The sequence below is a fragment of the Plectropomus leopardus genome, chromosome 13 (assembly GCF_008729295.1).
Source record: "Plectropomus leopardus isolate mb chromosome 13, YSFRI_Pleo_2.0, whole genome shotgun sequence".
NCBI lineage: Eukaryota > Metazoa > Chordata > Actinopteri > Perciformes > Serranidae > Plectropomus > Plectropomus leopardus.
This window is the reverse complement of record NC_056475.1, coordinates 5,344,418-5,366,924: the sequence shown is the minus strand read 5'-3', so window position 1 is coordinate 5,366,924 and position 22,507 is coordinate 5,344,418. Positions and strand designations below refer to the sequence as shown.

The 22,507-nt window shown below is 39.7% G+C and overlaps 1 protein-coding gene across 5 annotated transcripts in view; it reads left to right on the top strand.

The window, feature by feature from the left end:
• Positions 1 to 22,361, top strand: part of LOC121952899 (vacuole membrane protein 1-like) — a 93,987-nt gene extending 71,626 nt beyond the window's left edge. For 3 of the 5 annotated variants that reach the window (XM_042499768.1, XM_042499772.1, XM_042499771.1), the window contains one exon: positions 18,791 to 19,151. In XM_042499768.1, the coding sequence (XP_042355702.1) occupies positions 18,791 to 19,073 (283 nt within the window). In that variant the 3' untranslated portion in view covers positions 19,074 to 19,151. Of the gene's footprint in view, positions 1 to 18,790; positions 19,152 to 19,948 lie in introns of those variants that run through there. The other 2 variants (XM_042499769.1, XM_042499770.1) reach the window with 1 other exon arrangement.
• Positions 22,362 to 22,507: the final 146 nt, after the last annotated feature.

Genomic DNA, 22,507 nt, shown 5'->3' with positions numbered 1-22,507 from the left:
GTGGCACTGTGGGGCCCTGCTGTAGCATCTTATCTTCTGGCTTTGCACTTAAAATGACTGCTCTCAATAATCCATCACCTCGACTGAGTGAGCCACTCTCTGTGTCTTGTATTGAGCTTGACAAATCCTTCAGACTCATGTGTCAAGGGAGGCCTATCACTGTCGGGCTCTCAGGGAGAAAGCCATTGAGATGCAGAGAGGAAGAGTTGAGACCTGAAAAGGTTATCCAGTAGAAACCGGTGCACGTCTCCATGAGAATGCACCCATTTCCATGCAAGTCCATCTCTGAGGCGGGAGTCCATTACCAGCACAATGGGCCTGCAGATGGCTGTTCCTGGCCACACAAGGCTGCTGGCATTAGAGGATCACAGCAGGCATCCCTGCTCAGAGGGAGGCCAGGGGAGAGTCACAGGTCAGGGCAGGGCAGCCGGGGGTTGTATGAGCCACTCACTGGATCATACTGGAACTTCCCAGATCAGATCTTATAGCTTATTCTTGGCTAGAAAGCTACTGAGAAAATAAAAAACAGTGTGTATACATTAATAATGCTGGGTCAGGATTTAGGAGGGTCACCTGTGGAGACCCCCACTGATCAATGATTGGCCCAAAACTGCTCATATTTCACATAAACAATATTTGCAGTTTTACCAGTTTGTTGAAATTTGAACTTTTGTATGTTAATAAAAAGGGAGTGGGATATTCTCATAATTTGGTTTGATGTCAGCAAACTGGCTCTCAGTATCAAAATACTGAATTCCTTTTTTTTTTTTGAAATCTAAAAACAAAATTATGGGGATATTAAATTGAACATCTATTGTGTTAAAATTGAAAGAGTTTTTGAGACAAAGTTTTTAGGGGTTGTGATTGATCAGAAATTAAATCTGTAAATGACACCTTGACTATATTTAAGGAAAAAATGTCAGACAGTGACAGTCCTGTATAAATCTATATATATTAAATGATATATTAAACTCTCAGGCCCTGTATATAATTTATTGCTCACATATACGTCCTTATATGTAATTGTGGGGGTCAACCTTTTAAACAGCGACAAATTCAGTAATCTTACTTCAAAAACGACCCATATGTATGATTAATTAGGCTGGTTACTATGATCACGCTAATGAACTGTTTTCAAATCCAAAACCATTAAATCTAATCATTCATATGACAAAAATAATGTTCAGGGCAAGAACAAAGTCACTCCCAGACTGTGTACAAAGATTTTTTTTGCACAGGAGAGCAAATGTGATTTGATAGGTTTTTGTAATTTTTCTCTACAAAAAGCTAAAAAAAAAAGATTAAAAGGAGATGTGTTTCTATTGTACTGGTTAAAATGTGGAACAATGCCCATATAAGTTTAAACGTGTGTAACTCATTTTTGGTTTTCAAAATAAGGGTTTGCAACATTAAGGGTTACACGTCTGTATGATTTTTTTTTTTATTCTTGAAAGCATCGTGGTAACTGATAAGAATTCAGGCATATTTTAGCTTTTGCTTCTGCCTGAGCCTTTTCAGTCACTACTTCATACATAGACTGTAGATTTCGTTTATTCACTTTGTATTGTTTGTACTTACTTTAATATGTCTGACGACTGAATACAAACACTGAACTGTTAGACCAGTCATTATATCATAATGAAGGCAAAAATACGCTGCAGTTGTTTTAGCTTTCATTAACTTGGTACTCTAATACCCTATTTCCACCAAAATAGCCACATGCATGCAGGTTTTTAAATACGGGAAAACTTGGTAAAAATTGGCGATAGACTCCTTTCCCATTGTCAGTAGACCAGGGCTGTGTTTACAGCTCTGCAGCAGATGAGTGTGCCTCTCTGTATTGTTGTTGTAGTTGTTTTATCTGGTGTGTCACATTTGTCATCACCTGAAGTTTTGAATCTATCCTTTTATAAAATCAGTTTTTCCTTTCATGTTCCTGTTCTTAACTAGTTCGGAGGTCACCACACATTATTCTGAATTTTAACTATCAGCTCAAACAATGTTGTTTCTTTGGAGAAGTGAAATTGCTGAGAACCATGCAAACTATTCTGGGTTTTCACAGTAGTGCAGTTATTGTGTGAATGTTAAAGTACTGAAGTTAGTGGAGAAAAGTCTGTTATACTTGTTTCCACTAAATTTTACTCATATTATACACATCCCCCATGCTCATATAGAAACTAGGTTTGTGTGGTTTCATACTGAATGTCGGGTTGTCTCAGTTGGAGGTTATTGCTGCTGTGAGAGTTGAAAGTCACTAAGCAAGGAGGGATTTTTTTGAGTCCCCTGTTTCACCACAAAAGTCTGTGTAAAGCTAAATGTACCAATTTGAGGCACGGAATTGTATTAATCCGTAAATACTTGTTGGGTAATATGCAGGACAAATTCAGGGCCTTAGAAAAGTCTTTGGCCTCGATCAGAGAAAGCAGCTTATTACGTCTCTTTCTGTTAAAAATTGTCAGAAGGTGAAGTCAGAATCACCTGTCCTTAGGTTAACCACTATTTTACTGTGAAATAAAACTCACAGATCTGTACCTTAAACCCTGTAGTACCCATTTAAAACCTTGGCTTTATTGGCTTGATTATTTTCAAAAACGTGAAAAGGGCAGTGAGTAATTTAGAAAGCAATGACCCAGAAATTAGCAAGAAATTAGTAAACTAGATGTATCACCACACGATTGTATACATCTGTGCATCAGTTAAGTTGCACTCACTGTTTACATCTATGCCTGTGAAAACAATGACGCTTCACAAACATCTTCCTCCCGGCAGCACAAAACATCTATATAATCCGCACAGTTTCGAAGTGGGCACCCAAGGTTCTTGAGTTATGGCCTAAAACGTGTTTTATGAGGTCACCGTGACCTTGACCTTTGACCGTCAACCACCAGATTCCAATCAGTTCATTCTTGAGTCCAAGTGGAAGTTTGTGCCTAATTTGAGGAGAGTCCCTCAAAGCCATCTTTAGATATTGTGTTCACAAAAATGAGACAGATGCAAGGTCACAGTGACCTTCACCTTCGAACACCAAGTTCCAATCAGCTTATCAGTGAGTCCAAGTAAATATTTGTGTCCAATTTGAACAAATTCCTTAAACGTGTTCTTGGGATATGGCTTTCACAAGAATGAGATGAATACAAGTCACCATGACCTTGACCTTTGACCACCAAAATCTAATTAGTTCATCCTGGATTCCACTCCAACATTTGTGCCAAATTAGAGGTATTCTCTTAAGGTATTCTTGAGATATTGCTTTCTCAGGAATAAGACATATTAGGTCAGAGTAACCTTGATCTTTGACCTATGACCACCAAAATCTAACCAGCTAATGTTTCAAAATTGAACAAATTTCCATGAGGTGTTCTTGAGATATCGCTTTCATAAGCATGGGTTGGCCAGACGGATGTAGAGATGGACAACCAAAAACATAATGCCTCCACCCTTGGCTATCGCAGGCATGAAGGCATAAAAAGTATAGAACTATTACTTAAAAATTAGGGAGGGAAAATGCAAACAAACAAAAAAATAGAAAGTAAAATAAAATGAAAATAAAATTTAAAAAAACTACAAAAAAACTGACCTGATAATACATACTGCTTGGTGGAAATGCAGCTTTGGAGAGAGTATCTTTTCACTTTAAGTGTGTATTTCCATCCAAAAGTTTGTTTTAAAATTGTATTTGAAACTGGTGTTTAATTAAATTTAAATTTAACTTGTTTATACCCGTAGAGAACCTGTGCATGTGGTAGTGTACTACACCTTTGCAGACTGAAGTTATCTATTTTTAGAACAGTGGTAAAGTGTGTAGGCATTTCTTTAACCATTTACACCCCTGGTCACATCACTGATTCTATAAATAGCCGTCTTTGAGCCATTATGACCACAGTCTTCCCGTTAACCAAATACGCCAAAAGGGAGTATTTTCGATCCTGTTAGTCACCGGGTGCTCCGGTCACCTGAGAAGCACCCTGACAAAGATGGCATTGATCAGTCCTTCCGTGGTCTGCCCTTCTCTCCTCAAACACAGTCAGACACCTCACTCAAGATGACGGGATCGGAGGTGAACAAGGCAAGACGGTATGAGTGAGGGATGGTGCGGCAGGTTGCGGCCGACTTTCTCTTTATACAGCGTCGTTAAGTTTAATGCGAGGCCCGGCGGGGCATCTCTTTACTTAAATTCTGATTACCTTGGCCCACGAGCGCTGACAGAAATACAGAGGCAGTAATAGTCAGAGAGACGTTTGAGTCAGAGCCAAAAGGTCTTACCACGGCCATTTAGAATAATATTCAGTCGCTCAAGAAGACTTATTGTTCGGATCGTGTTCTGTAGGATTATTCTGCAGTTAATGGCACAATGAGGGACTCAGAGGGGGTTCACAAAGATCTGAATGTAATTGTAGCTTTGATGAGTAAGTGTGTATGAGACAAAGACACAAAGAGAGGGAGAGGTCAGATGTGTGTTCCAGGTCTGGTGTCATATTATGTGCCTCCCGGGCACAGTGTGTGTCCCAGGACTTAACTTATCTCTGATTCATTTGTTTTGGTCCCAGTCTCGCACTCTGCTCCGCGCTACACATCAGATCATTCCTACATTGGCTCCGGCCAAGATGATGAAATTACTAATGTATTTATTCACCAGGATGGCAACTGGCATGTGTGTTGTTTTAGGAAACAGTCCGCCATTGATTCATTTTTAGAGCAGCTCATTTATCAGGGGAACAACGCCTGACCTTGAGCTCTTAATCAGCATCGTCCACTGAAGTGTATTGTTTAGTGAATCCCATGAACGTTGTAATGTGCGCTGTATTTTCACCAGTTGTCATGAGTCTGTGTTTCTGTCTGTGTTGTGTGAGAGGAGTCATCCCAGACAGGACCTGACTCAGAGGCCAGACAGGCAGCTGCGACGGGACCCCGCTCCCTCCCCGCTCTGCCTCCACCACACCTCAGTCAAAACAGACATGTTGTCACCACAGAAATACAGTGGATAGAAAGGACATTGAACCGTTGGCCATGGGCATTTGGCCAGTACAAGCAGGGTTTGTACAAGGTGTATTTGAATATAATTGAGAGGAGAACAGAATAAAAACAAATTTATGAATTACACAGAGTAGCCCAGGGCTGATGTTTTTCTGTAGGCCAACCCAGAAGGTAAGTACTGGAATACCTTAAAAGTCAAACATTTTTTAAACTTCATCCTGGAAGAAGCACTTTAACATACTTGAGCGGAGAACAGAATAAAAAGAAACAATTCATGAATTATATAGAGTGCCCCAGGGATCTTGTTTTCTGTAGGTAAACATGGAAGCTAACTTCAGCCTGGTTTGTCAACAAGAATATATGCTTACAAGTTATGTTCAGCCAGATAATTTTCACAAATGAACATCATTTTTATGATTTCCAAAGCCTAAATGCAGTCACTAGAAGTAAAAAGCTATTGCTAGGCTAAAACGAAAAACAATACGGTTGCGTCGCCACCGCTGCGAGGATTTAAAGCCATGTTCTGGATGGTTCAGCATGATGATGTTTTGTAGTCTTATTTAGCCACGTGTTAGCAACCGTCTTTTTAAGACACATAAAAGCTTCAAAGTTTGTGAGTGGGGTTTTTACTAACGTATTTTATGTCGCAGCACAAAATGTAAAAGTGTCTTAAGCTTGTGTTAACCACAGACTTAATTTAAAGCTTATAACCAAAAACCCATAAAAAAAAAAAAAACATTGGCTTTGAGACGAGGGAACCGGAGGTGCTGAAATGCCAAGTCATTTCAGGGTTTTAGGACTCATTACTGGGGTACTCTGTAAAATAAAAGTTTTAAACTAGGAAGCAAAGAACGCCCATGGTTGCAATTATTTGCTAATGTCGTTTTAGTGCCAAGTGGTTGGTAATCACCAGTAGATAGTCGGTGCCAGGATGTTACGTTCATTAATAATAAGATTAATTCAATTTTCTTGCAACTAATGGTTGTAAAGAAAACAATTCCACCCTTGAAAATAAAACTGAGTGCTCGAAAAAGTCCTTGAATTTCACTGGCTCCTGTTTGTACAAGCTGTAAAGTATTTTGCCTTTTGGCCATTCCTGTTTTCTTTATGAAACAGCAAAATACTGCCGTTCACCAATCCAAGTTTTTTCTCTTTCACCGAATTAAGTGCGTTCACATGAAATCAGGCAGACGACAAACCAGATATTATGTTAGTGGACAAGAGCAGGAGAGTAAAATTAGGTGAGGCAGGCAGAAAATACTATAAATAATGGTAACAGTAACTGCAAAAAACAGGTAAATTACAGTTACGTTTAAGTAATGATTGCAATGTTTCCCACAGAAGGACAGTGATGGGTTTAACCTAACCGTGTGCTTTTGTAAACCTAGAAACTAAGTTGTTTTTTAAAATTATATTGCAAGTTTATTTTTAAATGTAAGTAAGTATTCAACAAGTATATAAGTATTAGTAGTAACAAGTATTCAGTTCCTTAACTTAAGTAATATTACTTATGTCACACTCAGTACTCCGTTTGGAAAAGTAAAAGTCTTGCATTGAAAATGTTACTCAAGTAAAAGTGAAAAAGTATAATCAGGAACATGTACTGAAAGTACTAAGAGTAAAAGTACCCAATGCAGAAAAAAAATCTAATTAATCTTCAAAAAAATTAGAAAAAGATTTTGAGGTTTTTTAAAATAGTTGTCATTAAATTTTCTGTGAATCGGCTTATTGCTTAATAGTCATATTCTAGCAGCAGGTCTTGTACAAACTGTTGGGTAGTTTCATGTATAACAAAACATATTGTATAAACTCTTCATATTTTTTCTGCCAAAATCTGAATTATAATGTAACTAGTAACTAAAGCTGTCAGATAAATGTAGTGAAGTGAAAGTACAATAATTCCCTTTAAAATGGAGAGGAGTGAAAGTTTAAAGTGATGTGAAAAGAAAATACTTTCATAAGTACCTAAAATTTGTATTTAAGTACAGTACTTGCGTAAATGTACCTAGTTACATTCCACCACTGCATGTAACGAACAGAAACTGTACCTTTTCTTCGAGAATGAGAGTTTATTTTGAAAACATACAATGCACAACAAGCGTAAATTGAAATGCTGTCCCTTGGCTTCTAAAACTGATGCCGGAGGGGTGCCCTAGCAAGTCATATATTGATGCGTAGGGCCATTGACCAAGCATCAGTAATTGACGAGTTGCAAATGAGAAGCTGTTGGTTACAACAAAAAATAACTCTGACCGTCGTACTATTATGATTCGAATGTACATTCTCCTCTCATTCTATTTCTGTGGTTGTTCTCCTTCAGCCCGAGTCACAACACCGACAAGCTTTTGGGAAAAGGAGAGATATTGTGGAGAGTTGTTTTGGATAATTCTTCCCGTAATTATGCTCAATATTGTCCAGTTGATCATCCGTGTTAGGCCTCAGCCTGAAAACCAGGGCGACCATAAATCTTAATTATGAGGAGGTTGTGTTTTATTTGTTTTATCCCAGACACATAAATCATGTGCTTATTATTTTATTTCGTCAAACTTCAAAGATTCACCACTGCGAACACAATTTATTACATTTACTAAATCTGAGGAACAGACCGCTTTGGGATCCTAAATCACATTCACACAATGTAACAGTTTTATTGGGAAATAATGGAGTATTTTGCTTTTTGCTCGCCTTTTTTCGTCATACCAGCACGTTAAGACATACTGTAGCATACTGTCTGACAAACAGGCATCAGAAACTGTCACTTGTCTTAACCGCAACCTCTGCAGCATATACACTGAAATGCAAGGCTTTACTGTATGTAGAAATCATAACAAAGTAAATCATGTAGCTATATAATCACTTTTGGCAATTTGACCCTTTTTTTGCTTTTGTTATGTATTTAAAAAACTGATTTAGCTCACCTTGCTGGCTGTCTTTATGTTGATCTCCTTGTTGTTTTGTAAAGCAGTCGTTTATAGAGCAGCCATACAACGGAAGATATACAGCACATTGTGGTTTTCGACAGGTAGGAAGTAACCTATGTGGTTGTCTGAGCAGCGCATCACGATATATATGAACCACCAGACTGCATAGACTCCCACAGTGTACTGTATGCTGAAAAAGTCCCTCATAGACTCTCACTTTGCTAACCTGCTGTGTTGGATTAGCGACATAATTGTTGCAGTCGAGCTTGAAACATTCTCATGTTCTCATTTATTCAAGTGCTGTTAATTTCCCGCCCTGTGACCTTGTTTATTTAGTGTTTTTCTGTCTTTCACATTTATTTAAGGTGTTGTAATGTAATCATTTAACCCATCTTTTTGATATTGCTGCAATGTTTCCCTATTTAGGACCAATAAAGCGTAAATTTAAAATGCATTAGGTGTGGTTATCGTCAGGTGTTCATTTAAAAGGAGGGCAATGTTTGCATACAGACCAATATTTCACTGTTATTTGGAATATGAAAATATTCTGCATATTCAGTTTAAATATTTCAATTTAGGCCTTTTTCTGAATTAAGCATTTTTTTGATAAAGACGTGTGAAATATGCAGATATTGTTAGGTTTTAGAGAGCACTTTTTGGACATGTGTACAGCACATTCTGAATATGAATCTTTTTTTTTAATTAATTTATTTATTTGTACCATTAAAAACGGGTACAAAAGAAGGTGCCTGAGAGATTAGAAACCCAAACAGGCTTACAGGAAAACCTGACCGAAGGGAATATAATAAATTACAATACTCTGATATAAGCATTAAACAACGGGGTCAGCAATAAATGATAAAAAGATTCAAACAAATTATGAGCGTGAATTCCGCTACAGAAACAACAGGTTTTTGGATATGCACAAATATGTAAACGCCAACCTTTTCAAGAAGGTGGTTAAAGGAAGAATCGAAGGGCGGCAGTGTTAGAGAGTTGAACAAGTCACAGGTGGACTTATTTTGAGCTGGGGTTTTTTAATATGCTGCTAAAAAGTAGGAGGATGGGTCATTTGGGTATAGCTCCGTCATTGTTTAGAGTACTTTATGATTTTAGTTTTAAATAAATTAAAAATCAATAATACCACTGTGTTGTATCAACCCAAACCGTGAATTTTGTGAACCATTACACCCCTGATGTATTGTGATTTTACAATGATGTCTTTTAACTCGGGCTGTCAGGGTTAATGCATTAATCATGATGTGTTTAAGGTCCGTACACAGCGTGTTTTGGGGTTTTTTTTGTTTTTGTGTGTCATTACAGACATGCCCACTTTATGCTAGTCCAGTGCATAAAAAACATGTTATGTATAGAACTTAACCCTTAAAAACCAGGGCAAGTTGACTTTATTTCTTGAAACAGATCATGGGAAGAAGGCAGTGAGCTACTTAAAAAGAAATGACTCAAAATTTAACAATAAATTAGTGAAAAGTACAAGAGAATTACCAGAAAATTAAGAAAATAAACCCCAAAACAAACAAACCAAAAAATGGGAAAGTAAAAAGCAAACAAAAAATAACGCAACAAAACAACCTGAAAAGTAATAATAACTCTGTAAAATTATTTTAAATAAATAATTTTACAGTTAGATGTATAGATTTTCTGGACATTTTTTTCCTCAGCTTTTAAAAAATACTTTTCTAAATCTACAAATTTCTTGCAATATGCAGGACAATTGCTCAGTTTTCTCAGAGTTCAACTTGTGAAAGGTGTCTGAATGCAGCACAACAAAACTGTTGTCAGTCCAGATTTCAGATGGTTAAATGTGCTGCAGTCAACTTGTTATTGCTGACAGCCCTAAAAATATCATAATTGTCAACATGCAATTAAAAAAAATTGATTAAGTGTGATTAACCTCTGAAATTCAGTGATTAGTTGCAATTTAAAAAGCTGTTGTTTGCCAGCCCTAATTTTAGCAAACTGGTGAAGCCTGAAGCAATTTTTTGTGGACATAAAGATTTTTACTATAGGATCCTATAAAGTGGCCATTCACAGTAAAGATGAAGTCACTGGAGAAACCAGCGATGCCCTGCACCTCTTCTTCTTCTTCTTCTGTTCTTCCATCTCCTCCTCTGTTTCCATCCTGCCTGTCTCTGCCGCTCTATGACTTGTCTGGATGTGTCTCCATTCTCATCTGACTCATTGAACAACCCTCTTGCACCGTTGATAGGGTCCAAGCCTGGTTAGACAGTGACCCAGCACACACCTCCACACCCAGAAACCAGAGTGTGGGCACCTGAACCCGGGGGGTCGCAGGGCAGCGGGGTTGGAGGGCTGTTTTATGTGGCTGTCTGGGAAGTGAGAGGAATAATAGACTGCTATAATTGTTGCCCCCTGATTTCCTGGCAGCACTGCGGCCGGGCACCCAAGAGGATAGCATGTGTCCGAGCTTTGTGTGTGTGTGTGTGTGTGTGTGTGTGTGTGTGTGTGTGTGTGTGTGTGTGTGTGTGTGTGTGTGTGTGTGTGTGTGTGTGTGTGTGTGTGTGTGTGTGTGTGTGTGTGTGTGTGTGTGTGTGTGTGTGTGTGTGTGTGCTGGCTGACGTGTGTGTGTGTGTGTGTGTGTGTGTGTGTGTGTGTGTGTTCCTCCTCCATTTCAACCGGGCTTTTTCCCAATGACTTCATCACTAAAGCATGGAGCCCACTCCTGAACGGAGATCCCCCTGCCCGGCGTGTTTATCACATCCCTGCTCCACACAGCCATCTGTGTCAGCCAGCACACACACACACACACACACACACACACACAGATATTACCTTACAGCATTTGCACGTGAATCTAGATTTTCCTCTCCAAAACACTCCTCCTCCTCCTCTTAACTCCATAATTTAATTATTCCAACAATTGATAAAAATTGGAGCGGTAGTTATTTATGAAGCTGATAAAAAGTGTTTTGCACAGACATAGTGTGGAGGTCAGTACCTCAGGTCAGAGCACTGCCTAACCACGGTGTGCGTGTGTGTCTTGCGGCGTCTGTGCTGTTATGTTAGGTGTGAACTGTGGCCCTGTGGAGCATTGGGTAACACTCGCGATTGCCTAAGCTAGTTGTTGTGATGATGTCGTAACCAGTTGGACCTGGCCGGGGTTTGGCTGTCATGTGAGCCCTTGTTCTCTATCATCCCCAGCTTGGGACGTCAGGGCACGTGTGTGTGTGTTTGTGCACTGTTTGTGATTTCATGAGCATAAAGAATTTTGAGTTTTATGAGTGCCGTCGAAGGTGGCAGCCTTCAGAAGGGGCAGACAGGTCAAAGGTCTCCTCTGACTCACGGCCTGTGGAATTTGGTTTAAACAGAGCGATCACAGGACGCCTAAACACGCTCCACGCTCTGTGAACGGCAGCAGGAAATGATAGTTCATTAAAAAATGAGAGGCTGACATGGCACTCACAGATTAACCCTTTTACAGCAACAATCAGGCTGCAGGAAGTTGAGTTGCGGGGTTTCCCCTCAGTGTCTCTGTGTTTTGTGCAAGCTTCTCTCCCCCCTTATTTCCTTCTTGATTATTGATCAACTTAACCTCTTCATTTTGGGGCCTGGTGTCTGACTTGTTAATTAGTAAAGGATACATGACTTTTTTGTACTGAAATAGCTTTAGAACAAAAAAAAACCACTTTCCACCCCTCATGAGACCAAATGTGCAGCTTCTGGTGCCTACATGTCATTTTTAAAGTCACAAATTCTGAGCAAACGTTGCAGCTTTGTACCTCAGGCTGCAACTAATGTTTGGTTACTTTGTTGCTTATTTTTTTCAGTTAATTGAGTGGTTGTTTGGTCTATAAAATGTCAGAAAATAGTGAAACAATTTGATGCTGTTTCCCAGTAATTTGTTTTAAACACAGCCCAAAAGATAATCCATTTGCTGTCATAAAGGAGCAAAGAAAACCAAAAATATTCATGTTTTAGAAGATGAGTGAAAAACCTTTTGACTTTTACTTTATTTAAGAAACACTTAAAGAATTAGTTTATTTAATAGTTGACAACTAATTGATTGCAGCTCTACTTTACACCTTGCAGGCCAGCAACACATGCAAATGCTGTATTTTTCTTTGTTAGAAAAAATAGACAAGAGAAGGTGACTGTTGTTGAGAGTTTTGTCAGCTGTATGAGTGTGTGTTTTCTTTTGTGCAGTTCACAGGGAATATATGTTTCATGTATTTTTCACATGATGAGCTATTTGTGTCATCATCAATAACCTTTAAATAGCTCAAATTATTTTGGTTTTATTCTTAAAATTATTTAATTTTTCATAGATAGTTTGAATATCTACACTTTATAGTGTGTGTGTGTGTGTGTGTGTGTGTGTGTGTGTGTGTGTGTGTGTGTGTGGTTCTCCTCACAAACCCAGTATCTGCTCATATAATTAAATTAGGGCATCTTTTGTTTGACGCTTTAATCTAAAACTTTGATTGCAGTCTCCACCAAATTGTCAAACACTGTGTCTTGCTCATGTGTTTACATTGCACAGACGCGCTGTGTGTGTGACCGCACTGAGAATTATTTGGGGCGAAAAAATGGAAAAAGTGATCGGTCATATGGGATTGCAGGACGGTGGTGCTTCTGTGGTTTCTCCTGTATCTCTGAGTGAGAGCTGCTCAAAAATATTGATCAAACTGTGTTTGGTCATTTTGAATTTAGTTTTGGATTAAGTGGTATTCCCCTAAAGCATTTTTCATTTGCATTTTCTGTATACTGTGATGGCACAAGCTTTAATTTAAAAAAGCATGTTACAGAAAGTGTGTATGGAACAGAAATGTCCATTTTCAGACTGTTTTTTGTTTTATTTGAGCTCATCATATATCCAAACAGATGCAAATAGATTTTATAGCTGTATTGTATGCAAAAAAAATGCCTCTTCCTCTTCTCTTAAACCTTATTTATTGATTTCTTTCAATAACTTTTTGGGGAGGACACGTCCACCTCTATATTTCAAACATGCCCCCCCCCCACCTCACCCTCCCCTCTTTTATTTTCACAAAGTTAAAGACATTTACAACATAAATTGATGCAGAAAAGGCACAAATTGGTGCATTACAGGGCGATGGTGATTCTGTAGTTTCTTCTGTATCTCTGAATGTGAGCTGTTGTCAAACTGTTTTGGGTCACTGTGGTATTCCCCAAAAACCCAGTCATGTTACATACTTCAATAGCACAGGCTTGAAGAAAAAAGGGAGTGTAATAGAAATTGTGTATGGATCTGAAATATCAATTTCCTGGGTTTTTTTTCGGTTTAACTGAACTCGTCATCAGTCGTATCAAACATTTTAAACATGTTTATTTTGCATCTTAGCTTGTGTTTACTCATAGGTGTAGATTTCGGGGGATACAGGGGGCACGTCCTCAGTATTTAGAACATGTGCATTTGTCCCTCCTCAGTAAAATCATGAAAGTAACAGAAGACTTTTGACAAAATTGAAAAAGATTTATAGCATGAATTGTTGCAGAAAAGGCACACATTGGTGCATAAGAATTCACCAGAATGCAGGATGGTGGTGGTTCTGTGGTTTCGTCTGTATCTCCTGAGTGAGAGCTATAGTAAAATTACTGATAAAACTGTGTTTGGTCACTCTATTTATACTTAGATGAAGTGGTATTCCCCTAAAGCATTTTTCACACTGTAATGGCACAGGCTTGAACAAAAGAAATGTGTAACAGAAAGTGTGTATGGACCAGAAATGTCATTTTTCTGACTGTTTTCTTTTTTTAAAATCATATATCCAAAGTGATGCAAACAGTGTGGTACCTACATTAGCAAAGAAAAACAAAAAAAACCCTCCTTTTCACACACATCACATCCTTTACAGTTGTGTTAAATAGTTTACTAACTTCTTTAAACAACTTTGTGACAACTTTCTGTATACACATAGGTGTGGATATCAGGAGGGACATGAGGGATATGTGCTTTTGTCCCCCACAATAAAAGCATGAAAGTTGAACTTGAATATTTGACAAGATTAATGACATTTACGCCATATATTAATGAAGAAAATGCACAAATTGGTGCATAAAATTCACCAGAATGCAGGACAGTAGTGATTGCTGTGGTTTTCCTTGTATCTCAGAGTGAGAGCTGTTGAAAAGCATCGATCAAACTGTGATTGGTCACTTTGAATATAAACTTAGAGGAGTGGTATTCCCCTAAAGCATTTTTCATTTGCATAGATTGTATGCTGTACTGGTACAGGCTTGAACAAAAAAAGTGTGTGTGGATAGAAAATGTCAATTTTCTGTCTCTTTTCTGTTTTTTTTATTTTTTATTTTTTAACTCCTCTTATACCCAAAGGAATACTAGCAGTTTTTTACCCGTATTAGCAAAAAACTTCACACACATCACGTATAGTCATGTTAAAGATTTTATTCATTTCTTCAAATATCTTGGTTACAACTTTGCATATTTGCTTCAATATACATTTTTTTTGTCAAATTAAAGACATTTACACCATAAATTGATGCAGAAAAGGCGCAAACTGGTCTAGGATGTTGGTTGTTCTGTGGTTCCTCCTGTATCTCTGAGTGAGAGCTGTTCAAAAATATCAAACTGTTTGCTCACTTTGAATTTATTCGTGGATGAAGTGGTATTCCCTCAAAGCACAGCATACTGTAATGGCACAGGCTTATGAAAATGTGTGTATGGATGAGAAATGTCAATTTTCTGACTGTTTTCAGTTTGTTTTTGTTTTTTGTATTTAACTCATCGTATATCAAAAGAGATACAAACAAACTCAGCAGAAAACTCCTCTTCACACTCATCACATACAGGACACTCAGTCATGTTTAACATTTTATTCATTTCTTTAAATACCTTTGTTACAGCTTTGCATTTTGCATCTGTATAGGTGTAATTTCAGCACAAAGGCACAAATTGGTGCACAGATTGACCAGAATGTAGGATGGTGGTAGTTCTGTGGTTTCTCCTGTATCTCTGAGTGAGAGCTGTTCAAAATTATTCATCAAACTGTGTTTGGTCACTTTGTGGTATTCCCCCAAAACACATACTGCATACTGTAATGGCACAGGCTTAATGTGTATGGAGGATACATTTAAATTTTCCGTCTGTTTTTGCTTTAATTTGAGCTCATTGTATATCCAAAGCATCGCACACCTCACAACATTTTAAACATGTTCTTTAAAGAAAAAGAAAAAAACCTTTGTTACAACTTTGCATTTAGCTTCTGTATACACATAGGTGTAGATTTTGAAAGCAGGGGACATGTCCTCGTCAATATTTAAAGCATGTGCATTTGTCCCCCCCAATAAAAACGTAAAAATAGAAGAGGACTTTTCATTTGACAAAATTAAAGACATTTACAACATGAATTGATGCAGAGAAGGCACGATATGTACGTGAAATGTCAATTTTCTGACTTTTTCTGTTTTCTTTTGAGCTCATCATTAATCCAGAGCATCACACACAACACATTCAGCACAGCAAGTCATGTCTGATATTTTAAACACATTCATTTTTATAAGTACTTTTGTTAAAACTTTGCATTTTAGCTTCTGTATATACATAGGTGTAGATTTCGTGGAGGATGCAAGGGACACATCGCCCGGAAAATACACTTATGTGTTTAAAAGCATGAAAGTAGCAGAGGACTTTAATTTTGGCAAAATTTAAAACATTAACACCATGGATTTAATGCAGAAAAGGCAAAAATTGTGTGCATAAAAAGTCACCAGAATGCAGGAAATTAAGTGTTTGCTATTTGAATTTTTCTGGCAAAGGACGCACAAACCACCCGTTTCATGTGTCTTGTGTCGACATATTGCAACTGATAAATTCATAAATGTCCCTTTTGCATCTAATATGACAAATAACCTTTGACATTTTTCAAAATAACTTCATTTACTGATTCATTCTGTGACTAGACTAGACACTTGAGCTACGATAATTTGCTTTTTAATATCAAGTCATACCTGTCACCTTTTTTATGTTGATTTAAAAATGTATGCCCAAATACATTTCTTACGTTTCAGAACATGTACAGGTTTATAAAACACACCTACAGTGTTGATAATCAGCCACAGATATTTACTGGGAGTCATTTTTTGAGAGTGAAGCTTCTGCTTTTTGACACAACTTCTGGAAGCAATTCAATCAACTGGAGAGCAACTGTTATAAAGTTTGATAGCATCCACACATGCAGCTTTTATGGTTGTTTCAAACTAAGTCTTTTCATTACTTTTAGAATTATCCTTTTTTTACTAGCCCATATTTTTCAGTTTAAAGAAAGAAAGGGAGAGGAGTCGTATTTTACAGATCTGGTCAGAACATTTTTTTAATACTTGGCAATAAGTCAGTTTTGTCCATCTGTATTTTTGGATACCAAGATGCAAAAAGGAGGATTATCATACATAATACATAATAAAATTGCTTATATGTATTAATATACAGCATGTTTAAATCTAAAGTCAGATTCTCTGCTTGCTGCCTTATTAAATAAATGTAAATGTAAATATGAACTTAATTTTAGTCACATTTATGTCACAGTTGTTTCAGCTGATTAAAAAAGTCTTGCAGGACTTATTCTGCATTTTATACATTTAAAAACAGAATTATTAGCCTAACATGCTCTTCTGCAGGACTTCTTTTATACTTTTTGCAACTTACGCTCACCATAAATTCAGACATGATCTTCTTTTTGCTAGAAATGACTCTTTATAGTTAAAACAAAATGGTGGAGCTTCTAGAGTGGTAAGATCAGGCTTTGTGCCTTTTTTAAAAAGAGTTTTGTTGATTTCCCTGATTTTGGAGGCCAAACTGTTTTAAAGCCTCACCTAGAAAAAAAAAGACAAGTAGGGAGTTTTCTGTTAGTCTCACTTAAAGCAGAGGATTTTAACAAACCAGTTGTTAATGTTTGTTCAGTAGCTGCTGAGTAAATAGCTCTGGCTTATTGAAATTACATCTTATGGTTGTTGTAAAATTCAGCTTCCAGTTTTCTCCCTCGATTTGACTCAACTCAGAAAGAGCTGAGAAAAAACAAAATTACAAATCTTTAACTTGACATTAAAATCAACTTTTACAACAGTTACAGTACAACATAAAGCTATTTTTACATATATTTGACACATGCACAAATTACAGGAATTTCCTAAGTATTTTAGAAACTTCTTTCAGGTACTCACGTATGATATGAACACACCTACAGCAGAAATTCTTAAATCCAATTTAGCATGTATTCCCAAAAAAAGCACAGTTGTTTAATGAAAGGACCAAGAGACGGTGCTGACTGTGAGGCATTAAAAACGTGTTTTAGACTGCTAGCTTTGAGCTTCTTTGTTGGTGGATTTGCCCAGGCTCATGACTCAGTCTTGCTCATCGTGTAGGAGATGATTCGCCCGCCATTTCTGAAAACCTCTCACTCTTTGTCCTCGCCTGTTTGCTTTTATCTGCTGAACTTGTGTTTTTCCGCTTAAAGTTTTCTCATTTTTTCATCCACGTTATAGATACATCATTATATTGTGTATTTATATTTTTATTAGTTTGTTTCTGCGTGTGGAGAGGAATTTTGTGAAGTGGGGGATGGGAATAGGAGAGGCTTTGTTTCCCTCCAAAAAAAAAAAAAAACAACTCGATTTTTGATGCCATTGTGTAATTTAAAGCCATCTGTTCGACTTCCTGTCTGCTTTGCCCATTCATATGTATCCATTACCTGGTGTGAAGTTAATCATTACTAAAAGGTGTCCTTGTTATAAACTTCTTTTTTTTTTTTTTTGCACCATAACATGATAGCGGAGGGACGGAAATGACTTGCCTCCCTCGGAGAAAGTTATCAGCTATAAACTCAACCGTATGTGACACCCACGCAAACCTGGCTCAAAAAGATCTTTGATGTGTGTTTGATGATGCCTCCTCGAGTGGAGCATGAGGAGTGTTTTTGAAACAATAGCTCAGCGGATGTAATTGACTGTGCATAAGCCACAAAAGAGAATAAGTGAAGGTCTTTAGTATGTATTTGTTTAGTGATTAATCACTAACTCCAGCATAGGGATGGGCCACTGATTCGCTATTCTAGGGCATTCTCTGCAGTCTCTCGCGTCTTTTTTTTTTCTTTTCGAGGCGAGAGGAGGAGGGGAGGTGGGGGGGTTCGGTAGTATGCTTGTAGTTGGTGGCTAAATCTTGTAAAGGGTTTCCTAATATGGGCCGTCTTACAGGAGCGCCCTCCCTCTGTGGGCCATCCCCCCCAGATCTCAGCCAGTGATGACACAGCTCGGGTACGACTCACTTCCTCATTAATTGGCTGAAACCAGTTCTTACAGGAACCGCCTGTGATAAATGTGAGAGTTCTGAGAAGTCATTCATTTCTCCTCGCTGCAGCGGCAGAGGAGGCACTGCAGGAGAGTTGAACGGGTTCACCGATGTGTGTGTGTGAGAGAGCGAGGGGCGCCGAGTATGTGTGTGTAAGAGAGGAGAGGAGAGCAGAGCGGGAGAATGTGACTACTGCTGCTGCTGCTGCTGCCGTATGAGGATCAGCCAACTTCATTTTATTTTTATTTTTTTTAACAGCAGCACTGTTTTCTGTTGCTGTTGTACCGTCTTTTTTTTTTTTTGACCCTTTATCCCTGCGGGTTTGTTTATGTGTGGGGATGAGCAGGGCTCGCGGTCTTTCACTCTTCTCGGAGGGAGGAAACAGGGGAGACCGACACTGTACAGGACATAGGACAGCATGCCTCCCTTTGTTGCTGCCCTTGGGCTGGTGAGTAACAATGATGTGACGTGATTTGTGCCCCTCCACCCCCCACCCCCTCCCTTCCTCCTCTTCCCCTCCATACCTCCCTCCCTCCTCTCTCTTTCTCCTCTTCCTTCCCTCCCTCTTTCCCTCCTTTTCCCCCTCTCTCAGATCTGTTCCACTGCTGGGTGCGGCACTGCAGAAGCCCTTCAGGGAGTACTTGGAGGCCCAGAAGGCCAAGCTGCACCATCACGCCGGAGAGGGGATCCCGACTGTAAGTACAGGGGGCCTCACAGCCTCTATTCATTCACGTGTGCGCGCCAAGAAAAGAATGCAGCCCCCTTACTTTTGCCTCTTTCACTCCTTCTCCCCTCCACTTTTTTTGTCTCTTTATCCTTCCTGTATATCCTATTTTCCCTCACCCTCTTTACTTTTTTTTTTTTTTTTAATTTAAATGTAATTTCATGTTTATAACCTGTTACAGTAGATTACAGAGGCTTGTTTAGGGCCAGAATGACAGAGTAGCTGCACTGGGCGGGCTGGAGGGGAGGGAGGTGAAAGAGAGGAGGGAGGGAGGAGAGGGGCCAGTGTGGGGTCTGGCTCCGCTCGCCGTATTGAACTGTACTACTGTAGCGCGGGGCGTGCTGACTCATGCTCCATCTTACCAATTGGGAGTGTGTGTGTGAGTGTGGTCACTCCCCTATGTGTCACACACACACACTTGCACTCGGTGCCCCGCCTGAACCCAGCACTGACTGTAGACCGGGGCGGGGGCCACCCACCCCCCCACCCTCTCTCCGCCAGTGACAATCCATCAAAACCCCCGTCTAGAACAAAAAGAGCCAGTTGTAGCCTATTTCTCTTTCAAAGATTTTCACTCCCTCTTTCTCTCTCTCTTCATTGAATTTTTTTTTTTTGCACTTACTAGCACAGAGGAGGGAAAAAAAAGGATAAACTTTGAGTTGCACAAGGACAGATTAAGGCATTTCTAGAACAATGTTCCTTTTTTCTTGTAACTTGAGCCTCCTGCAGTTACAGGAGAGAAGCGAGAGGCAATTTAACTTGGTGGAGGCAGGCTGCAGGCTGGGGTCAGTGGGGGCGTTTAGGAGGGAGGACGGCGGGGGCTGCCGCGTGTTTTATTACCCCTGATCTCTATCTGTCCTGCACATGGAGCTGGATCCCCACCTAGCCTACAGCATCAGGAGCAGAGAGGGGAGAGCAGGGTGTGGGGTGAAGGGGGGGGGAGGGGGGGCGGCAGTGGCGGCCCTCGCCTGCACTGACCGAGCTCCTCTTCTCTCCTCTCTCTGTTCTTACTGTGGTTCCTGGCAGGAGGAGAGCTGGCTGTCGTGGCTCTTTGAGAAGGTTGTGGTCATCATGGTATGCTTCTTTGTCTGCTCCATTGTCAACTCCATGGCCCAGAGCTACGGCAAGCGCAAGCAGCGGGAGAAAACGGAGTGAACTTCAGAAGCTCCTTTACTCATCTCTGCTCCCTCCGTCCTGGCACAAGCAAAATATTCCCTCTTGTTATTGAGTTCACGCTGGACTTCCATTTGCTTAGTTTTGAAGGTAGTGACGTGCGCGTTTGTGCTCTGTAAGGTAGGTTGCTTGTTGGAGTGTTGTGTCTGTGCTTCTGAGCACGTGAGAAGAAGCTGCTGGTGATAATTGTCCTTAGTGAGGCCTTAAGCTGCACCGTAGAGGAGTCTTACATGTCACTTTATCTGAATAACTTTTGAAGTTATGTGCTCAACAATCTAATTATTTATGATCTGTATTTGCTGGTTTACTAATAAGATGTGCATTTATGACTGTACTACATAGAGTTGTTGTGCGGTATCGGCTGTGTTCACCTCATTTCGAGATATTCTAGAGCTTAAAGTCAGTTGATGTAGAGATGTTAATGAGTGTGCTTGTAGATGACCACTTCTTTTGTGCGCACAGAAAAGCTCGTCAAGGTACTTGTGGATGAGAAATGATAAATCGGCCATGAATCACCCTGCTGGTCCCTTTGTCTGCCCTTATTGTTCTGCTTCCAGGAAGAGAGTACATGAGTCAGCCCGGGGCTACTTTAGCAGATGCAGCCATATATTGAATCAGATCTGTGTGTGAGACGGAGAGGGATAGTAGGTTGCGTGGCTGCCACATTCTCCTTTTTTTTATCTTTTATGGATTAAAGCCACTAATAGACCTGGGAGTCCTAGTATAGCCGCCTTAACTTAAGAGAGTCGTGTTTTTCTTTGTCTTCACTTGAGCTTTTTTTTTTTTATCCTTTCTTCTTTTTTCTTTTTTTTTTTTTACCTCCGCAAGCTCACGTCTGACATCTCCTTAAAAACATTTTATACGATCATTTTGGATAACGTCAGCTGGCTCTGGTTATACGCAGCACCTTCTTTTTTTTCAGAGAAATGTGCTATTTTCTTCTCCCTCCTCTGTACCGCCGCTGTGCTACGCTGGACTGAGCACAGTGGGCGCTAGAGCAGGCAGGAGAGAGAGAGCGAGAGGGGAAAAAAAAACCTTCAGTGAAAAGCGTCTGTGCCGTTACCTCAGCTGAACCTTCGGATGAACTCGTTGCACTGGCCCAGTCGCGGAGCCAGGAGACGAATCACTCGAGTAGATTCAAAACAGAGGGGTACTGTTGAGCGGGCTGAACCCTGCGCTCTGCACCAGCTCTACTCAGAGCTCTCTCCTCTTTTCTCCTGTCATGGTAAGTCGGATCAGGATTTTTTTTCTCTCTCATTGTTGTGTACATACGTCTCAGGCATGTCCGTCACTCTCTCGGCCTGTCAGATAGCTTATCAGACTGGTGTTGGCTGTTAAGATTGCAAGGCGACAACAGTCTGTAGGCTGTCTGACATTTCGGGCTCTTTCATCTGACCAGCATCCTGTTTTGTCCTCCTTTTCTGTTACTGTCATTGTCTCGGTTAGCATCATTTAGAGGTGTGTATGTGTGTGTATGTGTGTGTGTGCAGCAATGTCACTTCCCTTTATCCTCTGTGTAACGTCAGAAGCCTATTGTTTATTTCCTCCACGCTGACGTCCGTGAGGGTTTTTATGTGGTTTTTATGTGCGAGGAACTGTGTTCTCGCATGTTTGAAAATGCAGATGTAGCGATGTCTGTGTACGTGTGAGCTGAATTTCCAGAGAATCCAGACAGTACACACCTTATTGCAACACATCACATTGTGACACCCAGTCCTAGGTATGGTACACGCAGTGCTCACACAGCTCTCCCCTTCCCTTTTACACTTCCCTCTTCTCTTTAACTGAGAACTTTCTTCTATTGCTCAATACTCTGTTTTTTCAGGAGGTTTTATTGGAGCAACTCTCTAGAGGGGGTGTTTTTTTTCTCTAAGGGCCGCAAATTGGTAATTATACAAAGCTGAAAATCATCGCTTGACCAGCGGATACTTTTCCCGCAAAGTTTTATTTTAGATTTTTTTTTTTTTCTCGAACTTTTTCCTGGTCATAAAAGCAAAAATCATTGGATAACACTGGAATGGCTCGCTGGCTTAGAGAGTGTTTTTCTTGGCAGTCTCAGGATGTCCTGTTCCATAAGGGAGCCCCCTTTTGGCATGCCTGTCTGAATGTGTGTGTGCATGTTTGTCTAGAAACTCTGTTTATACTTGGATGTGTAAGTGGCTCTATTTCTTGTCTAATAGATGTCTGTACCTGGGGGGCTATTTTAATAGTATGTATGTTTTTCATCTGCTTTTACTATAAATAAAGTCTGTTCAAAAGAAAAAAAGAAGATTGGTGTTCTGTTCATTATGTGACGACCACACTGGGCCGGCGTTGACCCTCAGGCCTCCGAAGAATCTCACATGTCAGCCGAGAAAGAGGGTCAGCAGGGATACTGAGTCCATCACAACTCCGATTTCCCCGTCTAATGTT